The sequence below is a fragment of the Electrophorus electricus genome, chromosome 7 (genome assembly GCF_013358815.1).
Source record: "Electrophorus electricus isolate fEleEle1 chromosome 7, fEleEle1.pri, whole genome shotgun sequence".
Taxonomy (NCBI): Eukaryota; Metazoa; Chordata; class Actinopteri; order Gymnotiformes; family Gymnotidae; genus Electrophorus; species Electrophorus electricus.
Genome location: NC_049541.1, coordinates 231,092 through 240,000, shown reverse-complemented (window position 1 = coordinate 240,000; position 8,909 = coordinate 231,092). Strand labels below are relative to the sequence as shown.

Below are 8,909 nucleotides of genomic sequence, written 5' to 3'. Positions count from 1 at the left end.
ATTTGTCTTTCATGTTGTGCTTCTTGAAACTATGTGTGTGTATAGAGTGCAGAGAGTGACTCTGATGACACTGGCGGCAGTGCAGCTCAAAAGCAGAAGATCTCTTTCCTGGAGAACAATCTAGAACAGCTTACCAAGGTCCACAAACAGGTGAGGGGGGTGTAATAATTTAAAACATTTTAAAATGTCTACTTTCCACTGAACCTTTTTCCTTTCTTTAATCTCTCTTTTTATCTGTCTGTGCGCGTCTGTGTGTGTCTGTGTGTGTGTGTAGCTGGTGCGTGATAATGCGGACCTGCGCTGTGAGCTGCCAAAGCTGGAGAAGCGCCTGCGTGCAACGGCCGAGCGTGTGAAGGCACTGGAGTCGGCACTCCGAGACGCCAAAGAAAACGCAGCTCACGACCGCAAACGCTACCAGCAGGAGGTGGAACGCATCAAAGAGGCTGTCAGGGCCAAGAGCATCGCCCGCCTCAGAGCGTCCGCGCAGATCGGTACACACACACACACACGCACGCCCACACTCGCCTGCCTCAGAGCATCCGCGCAGATCTGTGTATACACACACACACACACACACACACACACACACACACATACACACACACCCGCCCGCCTCAGAGCATCCGCGCAGTTTGGCACACGCATGCACGCCTCAGAGTATCTGCGCAGATCGGTATACACACACACACACACACACGTGCATGCACACCTCAGAGCCTCTGCACAGATCGGTACACACACACACACGCCCACCTCAGAGCGTCCGCGCAGATCGGTACACACACACACACACACACACACACACACACAGTCATAACTGTGTGTGTGTTGACTGTGTTTTAGAAATGCTGCTGTATACAGTCACTCTCTTGTTTACTTTTTTGTTTGTTTTTTTACCATCTCTCTCTTTCCTCCCTCCCTCCCTCTCGCTCTTTCTCTCTCTCGCTCTCTCTCTCTCCTCCCTCTCTCTCTCTCTAGCCAAACCCATTCGTCCAGGACAGCCCCCAGTAGTCTCTCCAACACACCCTAATGTAGTCCGTGGAGGAGGGGGCGTGGTCATTTTCCACAACAGCCAGTCAGTGGCTATCAGAGGGGGCGGGGCCAACAAACAGGAGAAGAGGTTAGTGAAGAAAGACTGAAACTAGAAGTAAAGTAAATGAGGTAGCACACGGTAACTGTGAGAGGGAGAAGACGCCATTGGCCTATGGCTCCCACGCATGCAGTGTATGTCATCAAAGTGCAACTTCTCTGTAGTGTGATTAGACAGCTTGGCAGTGATGTATCAGACACCCCGTAGAACAAAGATTGAACAGACTGAACGATGAGGAAAGGTAAGGAGAGCATTTAGGAGAGGAGGACGAGTGAAAGGCTGGGGCTAAAGGGAAAAAAAGTCCTATTATAAATAAGTGCTTCCATGAGATGATTACAGCAACATTTAAAGGTTATGTAGATAAATGAAATCCAGTTTATGCTGGAGATGTTTATTAGATAAATAAAACTAGACAAATGAATCCAGGATGAAGATAAATGGGAGAAGGGACAACATGATTGTGTTGGGTTAAAATTGCCTCTCTCTGCCCCACACAGCTGAAGATGGGTCTTACATACTCACCACTGAGGATGCAAAGTGCAGATATCACCATGGATACCTTTCATCCCACTAACATGATCCCTTCAACCTGTGTATGTGGGAGGGTTAAAGATCCACTTCCCCATATTTTTTTCTTTTCAAAAACAAGTACCTAATTATTTTCTGAAACACACACACTAAGATTAACATAGAAAAAGAAAAATACTTCAGAGGTAATGCACAAGCTGTATGAGTGAACAGAGACAGGCGGTGTGTGTGTGTGTGTGTGTGTGTGTGTGTGTGTGTGTGTGTGTGTGTGTGTGTGTGTGTGTGTGTGTGTGTGTGTGTGTGTGTGTGTGTGTCTGTCTGTCATTCAGCTAGCCTGTGCCGCACTGAGCCAGACGCACGCTGCAGTTCCTTAGGCCAAACGCAAACAAAGCCAACATAATCAGTCACAGAACTTTGATTGCTCTCTACACAGCTCTGCTATGTTCAGTAGACGCTTGAATAATAGAGTCTTGGATCCTGGAACGTAAGAGGTGATGTGAAAGGAGGTGAAGGTCATTACAGTTCCTGCAGGGTAGCAGAACGTCTGAAGTGAGAACCTCTGCATCTACAGGGGCAGTTTCAGGTTTAGGGTACCACTACAGTTCTGTTACATGCTGAGCAGGATGCTAATGGTTATTTTGAAGCAGATGATCAATTTGTTTTTATTTTGTTAGAAATTAATTTACTGATTTTGAACAGGGAGAGTAGTACAGTGTGATTCTGACAATAGTCCAACACGACTTTCAACAACATTCATTTTGAAGCAAGATCACTAAAGCTTAGGGACTGTTCAGGAGATGAGGCTGGAGAGGTTTGTCTGGATTGACCGTTTGCTCTGTAGTCATTCAAATAAAGAATTATAAATTCTGATCAGTAAGACATTAAATAAACTTTTATTCCATTTGTTTGTTTATGCTTTTTTAAGACTGGTCTAACAGTTGAGCATACCCCACCTCTTGTTACCAATCACTTTCCCAGAAGGCTTCCTGTGGGCAAGTCTTCCATGCTTGCACTCTGATTATTGGGCTGATGTTTTAATAATTTGAAACCGTTTCATGAATATTCACTAAGGATTTGCATAAATATTTACCATCTCTGCTTGTATGATATTTGAGATTAGTAGCTAATGGTGAAAGTTAGCTGTGGTTTCTGTGTTTGTTTTGCCACCCCTGTTTATGGCCCTCAGTGGTATACACGGCTATACCGGCTACTTCCTTCTACGTGATTACCAATTGCAAATATCATGGGAATGGTCACAATCTTTTGCATTACGTTGTGGGGGGTGGGGATTAGCTGCTTTTTATTACTGTGTAATAGTAACTCCATAGTCATTGGCAGGAGGAATCACCAATGGACAAAGGCACTGGATCATTCCAAAAGAAAAAGGGCACACATGGGCAGTTCTTATTGGAGTAGAAAGTGAGGGGGTTGGAATGGATGATGCCTTTTTCTGGAGGGACTGCATGATTTACATGTATGTGTGATTAAATAATGATGGAACTTAATTTCACTGCGTCACGGTTCAGTTATTTGGGAGTTTAAAGAACTTTAGTCTGATTGGTTTGTCAATCCTCTATATACTGAGTATTCATTATAAGGTGTTTTCCATGGTGTAAGACCTGCTACAGCAGTGCAGTACACCGAACAGACAAGCAGTGCAAAAACACGACAACTGCAAGGCATGTTTTATTCAGAAAATGTGAAGGTAAATAATCTAATGTGAATGTAAATATTTTCATAAATATTTACCTTCACATTACATTTTTCATCTGCTTTGGTAAGAACACACATTTCTACTTTCAATTGATTTTTTTAAACATACTTTTTAATAAATGTAGTGTTCTTAGGTTCTGCCTTGAAATGTAGCCACTGTGTTCTCACAAGTGCTATTAGCAGATGCACTACTATCATTGACATATGTGCATTTATAAATATATATAAGATGACTGTACCTCTGCTGTTTACTATCTGCCCCTGTATGTCTTCTCTAACTTTTTATTCAATTGATTAGCCATGTATGTTCCTATTTAACACACTTGTAGTGCCATACCAGAGGACTACTAGCTGAAACGATCAATTATTTCAAAAATAATTTAAAATACCAGGTAGGGTCATTGACTTTGTATCTAAAATGCCTTATTCTTGATCTCCTTAGTTAACTATTTCTGGAGCTGCATCAGTTGTCTGTATGCTTCTTTCTAAGGGGGTAGTCTGAACATGCTTCCCATTTGCTGTCAGAAGCAGAGTCTGTGAGTGGAGAAGAGCTTTGGATAATACCATAACTCACTCACTCAGTGCTCTGCAGAGCCTCCAACTCTACTTCAACTCTGCTCAATCTCTGCTCCAACTCTGCTTTATCTCTGCTACAACTATGCTCCAACTGCACTCCATCTCTGCTCTGTTTTTCTTATCTGCACCAAATGTATGGTATGGTGTGATGTCTTCATGATGGTTTTGATAGACTTTGGCAAGTATGAAAAGTATAAAACTATGGTTTAAAATCATGAGCACTTTGGTTCTATTCACTGCAAATTTAACATTCATGACTAATGAATCACTTCAACAAAGTCTAATGTACTCCAAGACTGAGTGTCCTCAAACTTAGCAAGTATCTTGGCACAATGCCACACTTCTCCATGGAACTTAGTATGCATAACCTTCACATTGTTGCTATATTTGAACATGAAAGATTTGCTTGTGAGATTAAAATAAAAGTAAAAACAATATAATTTATTTATTGGTTTAATTATCAGTATGAGTAATATCAATTAATCCCACACAGGGGCCATATTTCATTTGGATATTAATATCACTGTTTACTGTGGTGAACTTTTGAAGGCTGTGGTATATATATTAAAAAAAAAAAAAGTCTAAAAAGAAAACTGCAACTGTCAAACTGTAAGGTTAGAAAATAAAGCAGGACTCTTCTATGGGAATGTCTTTGTTGTCATAATGCAGTACAGTAAAAAGTATCATTAATTTCCATTTTTTATTTGATCAAAGAAAATCTCTAACAAGCAGGTATGTTGGCATAGCAACGCTATGACCAACTCTAGGGACAGGAGGAGGGCACCTGCATGGGAGATCTTATAAGAGTAACAGAAGTTATCTGTGAGTCAAATAGCTAGAAAACCAGAGCTCAGAGACAAGAGTCTGCATTCATACTACACTGCATCCAAATTCAAGGTAAGACCTTTTGGCATATACTTGCAAATGTTGACCAGATTGGATTTAGAGATCTTTTACAAGCAGCACAGGATCACCATGAAAGCTTGGGCTGACTTCTGACTGATGTAGCTGTTTTATTACATATCTTTTATATCTTTGTATCTTTTAAAAGGACAAAGTTTAATTTTTTAAAGTTTTATTATTTAAATCTGAACTTGATCTTTAAACTTATTTATAAGTCATAATTTCACATGACTACCAACCTGCTTATGCTACAGAATAAATCTGAGCTAGTTCCTTAGACATATTTATTTGTGAATCATTCTTTGTACATAAAGACAACCTCCCTGTTTATGCTGCAGTATAATGAGGACCCTGCTTGTGACTCTGGTTGTTGCCCTGCTGGTGATGAGTGGTGAGTATGTTAGAGGTTTCACTTCAGTTCAGTTTCACGCTCATAACCCAATACACTTCTATTTGCAGTCTGAAATTATTATGCATGTGCACATTACACTGACATGCACAAAAGCTCACAGGCACGTCTCACATAAATCAGTATTCAGGTTTTTGAAATGTCTTCCATGTCTGCAAAGTTTTGCTCCCAGCTGTTCCTCAGTTCTCCACTCTTCTCTGTCTTGCAGGTTCTACCCTGAAATGTAACAGATGTATTAATAAAGGATGTTACAACACTGTTGAAACATGCGCATTTGGCGATGATGCCTGTATTTCTGCTCTCTTCACCAATTATCCCTGTATGCCTTTTTTTTTTTTAGCTCTTTGTCAAAACATTTAGCCATGTCAGTTTGTCTGGACACACCTGTAATGAGTAACTGACATTAATGCCAGCATATCTGTGGGTTTGTAATTCAGATGGTCGGGACAAATTCCACATTCTAAATGTAATTACTCCATATTGTGTATAGAAGCTTTATTCTAGTTATTAATCTGTCCTTTCTCTTCATCTCTTTAGTCAACTATTTCAGGAGATGCAGCAGAATGACAGACTGCCTGCTGTTGTCAAGAACTCCTGGCATCAATGCTGTATGCTGTCAGACAGACCATTGCAATTAAGCCATACGGAGTGCAAAGTGCTTGTGTGATCTGCAGTGGGGATATGGCAAATCAAAGATAAAAATGTCAAATTAGTAATAAAGGTGTGCTCATGAATGCAACTTCTGTGTTTCTGCTGGGGTTTTTTTGTATCCTGCTGGCTATATTGCATACCTATCTGAAATGCAAGAATAACTAAATGAACAAGTTCTGGATAATAAAACTTGATAGAAGAGAAAAATACAACTTTTTACTGCAGCATGAAAAAGAATATTAAACTACAACTAATTGTAAAATAACAGGGAATAATACATTTAAATAAATAATGGTAACTGGTATTTAAAACATCTGATGTGGCAATTTATATGTGGCAATAGCTATTGACAGAAAGAACTGGTCTGGTTCCTGAAAGCTGTCCTAATAAACATCACACGACATAGCCCTGGCTTTCCAAGACCTTATACTGCAATATACGTTAGAGGTTGTCTTAGCTTATCTGTATCTCCCTTATACTTATGGATAACCTTATTCTGAATCACATTAGACCTCGTTATGTCTTTGTTAACAGCGATAATGCTAGCAGCGCCAATGCTAACGGCGCTAGTGCTAATGGTACTATCGGCGCAGCCAATGTCGCATGCGCAGGGCCCACCATAGAACAGCGCCCTCTCATCATCACGGAGAGTGACGTGAGGAGAGTGTTTAAAAGGGTGAATACCAGGAAGGCGATGGGACCAGACAGTATCTGCGGGAGGGTCCTCAAAGCCTGCGCAGATCAGCTAGCCCCGGTATTCACCGACATCTTCAATCTCTCCCTGACGCTCGGTATCGTCCCGTCCAGCTTCAAGCGATCCACCATCGTCCCCGTCCCGAAGAAACCTCGACCCTCCGGCCTCAATGACTACTGCCCTGTTGCCCTCACATCAGTCGTGATGAAGTGCTTTGAAAAGCTAGTCAGAGACTTCATCACATCTTCACTGCCAGCCTCCATGGACCCACTGCAGTTTGTATACCGCCACAACCGCTCCACTGACGATGCAATTGCGCATCTGCTCCACACTACACTGACTCACCTGGACGAAGGGAGGGGTAATTATGTTAAAATGCTGTTTGTCAAGTACAGTTCAGCATTTAACACTATCATCCCCTCCCTACTCACTACTAAGTTGGGGGATCTAGGACTGCATACATCCCTGTGCGACTGGATCTCCACCTTCCTAACAGACAGACCACAATCAGTATGGGTGGGCAACTGCGCTTCATCCACCCTCACCCTCAGCACTGGAGCTCCTCAGGGTTGTGTCCTAAGCCCCCTGCTCTACTCACTGTACACGCACAACTGCACAGCCACTTCCAGCTCCACCATCATTGTCAAGTGTGCTGACGACACCGTTGTCATGGGTCATCTCGGACAACGACGAGAGGGCCTACCTGGAGGAGATTAAACACCTGGAAAACTGGTGCCAGGAAAATAATCTCCTCCTAAGCGTCAGTAAGACAAAGGAGCTGATTGTGGATGGCAGCAAGAAGCAGGAGCAGCATTACCAACCTGTGAGGATCAGTGGAACCACGGTGGAGAGAGTAGATAGTTTCAGGTACCTTGGTGTTCACATCTCGCAGGACCTGTCCTGGTCCTGCCATACCAACTCCCTGGCAAAGAAGGCTTGTCAGCGTCTTTACTACCTCAGACACCTAAGAGACTTCAGACTGCCCTCCAAGGTACTGCGGAACTTCTACACCTACACTATTGAGAGCATCCTCACGGGGAACATCACAGTCTGGTTTGGGAATAGCACCAAGCAGGACAGACAAGCACTCCAAAGGGTAGTGCATTCAGCAGAGCGCATCACTCACACGGAACTTCCTGACCTGCAGACCATCTCCTACAAGCGGTGCCAGACCAAGGCCAGAAGGATTGTGAAGGACCCCACCCATCCCAACAATAGACTCTTCTCTTTGTTGAGGTCAGGGAGGCGCTTTTGCTCCCTGAAGACCAAGACAGAGAGACTGAAGAGGAGCTTCTTCCCACAGGCCATTCGGGCCCTGAATCAGGGAAACTGATAAAATATATATATATATATATATATATATATATATATATATATATATATATATATTCAATTACCTTGTAACACAACAACTGTAAATATGTTATTCTACGAAATGGATCTGTACATTCTGTAGATTGTGTACATATATACCCAACCATATACATTGTACATTGTGTATATAATCATAATATACATATATTGTACATACATTGTTAATATATTTTGTACATACATAGAATATATATATTTCTCTTAGCATATAAATATTTCACATATATAGAATATCTATATTTCTCTATGCACCCCTGTTTTTTCCTTCAGTTTGGACAGAACAGTCTTAACCATTTCACTGTGTATGACTATGTATGTGACGAATAAACCAAACTTGAACTTGAAACTTGAAACTTGATTCTGTTAAGTACTGGTTAAGCATGACTACATACACTGTATACAGTCTATTGTACAAACATACAGGGCAGTGGTGTCTCAGTGGTTCAGGTACTGGACTAGTAATCAGAAGGTTGTGTATGGTGAGGTGGATGTGTGTAGGGTGTGTATGGTGTAGGGGGTGTGTTATGTGTGTGGTGGTTCAGATACTGAACTAGTAATCAGAAGGTTGCCAGTTCAAGTCCCACCACTGCCTGGTTTCCACTGTTGGCTCCCTGAACAAAACCCTTAACCCTCAAGATGTGTTCTGTCATAATTGTAAGTTGTTTTGAATAAAAGTGTCAGATAAATGTAAATATACAGATTACATATACAGTTGCTTCATAAGGCTACACCACATTTGACTGGTTTCCTGATTTAACATCTTCTTTAAATCAACTAATAATCAAGCTCTTGTCGAGTTCAGTCAGTGCTGTTGCCATCCAGGAACCTTATTTTACAATCCTGACCGTAGATTGCAGCTTCGGGACCCACTGCCTCACTCGACTCTATCCGCAGTACCTTCACATAACCACTGGGGCGCTCTGGTACGAGCCTGGGCGTTTATAACGAAGCTTAGAAATTCAAACGAGGAA

General features: G+C 41.9%; 2 protein-coding genes across 3 annotated transcripts in view; both read left to right on the top strand.

Moving 5' to 3' along the window:
- Window positions 1–1,890, top strand: part of LOC113568233 (kinesin-1 heavy chain-like) — a 14,215-nt gene extending 12,325 nt beyond the window's left edge. For both annotated transcript variants that reach the window (XM_026996415.2, XM_026996414.2), the window contains exons 23-26: window positions 46–150; window positions 275–491; window positions 979–1,120; window positions 1,588–1,890. In XM_026996415.2, coding sequence (XP_026852216.2) covers window positions 46–150; window positions 275–491; window positions 979–1,120; window positions 1,588–1,591 — 468 coding nt within the window. In that variant the 3' untranslated portion in view covers window positions 1,592–1,890. The remainder of the gene's footprint in view (window positions 1–45; window positions 151–274; window positions 492–978; window positions 1,121–1,587) is intronic.
- A 3,225-nt stretch (window positions 1,891–5,115) lies between these two features.
- On the top strand, window positions 5,116–5,958 carry LOC118241682 (alpha-neurotoxin homolog 8-like). Its single transcript, XM_035528025.1, has 3 exons — window positions 5,116–5,201; window positions 5,428–5,538; window positions 5,757–5,958. The coding sequence occupies exons 1-3, from the start codon at window positions 5,153–5,155 to the stop codon at window positions 5,855–5,857; spliced, it is 261 nt and encodes an 86-aa protein (XP_035383918.1). The 5' UTR covers window positions 5,116–5,152; the 3' UTR covers window positions 5,858–5,958.
- The last annotated feature ends 2,951 nt before the right edge of the window (window positions 5,959–8,909 follow it).

Bases quoted from the DNA above. Each gene is read 5' to 3' on its own strand.
- LOC118241682 (XM_035528025.1), top strand. From the start codon at position 5,153: ATGAGGACCCTGCTTGTGACTCTGGTTGTTGCCCTGCTGGTGATGAGT. The intron at 5,202-5,427 runs GTGAGTATGTTA...TCTGTCTTGCAG, and splicing joins TGCCCTGCTGGTGATGAGTG to GTTCTACCCTGAAATGTAAC. The intron at 5,539-5,756 runs GTATGCCTTTTT...TCATCTCTTTAG, and splicing joins TCTCTTCACCAATTATCCCT to TCAACTATTTCAGGAGATGC.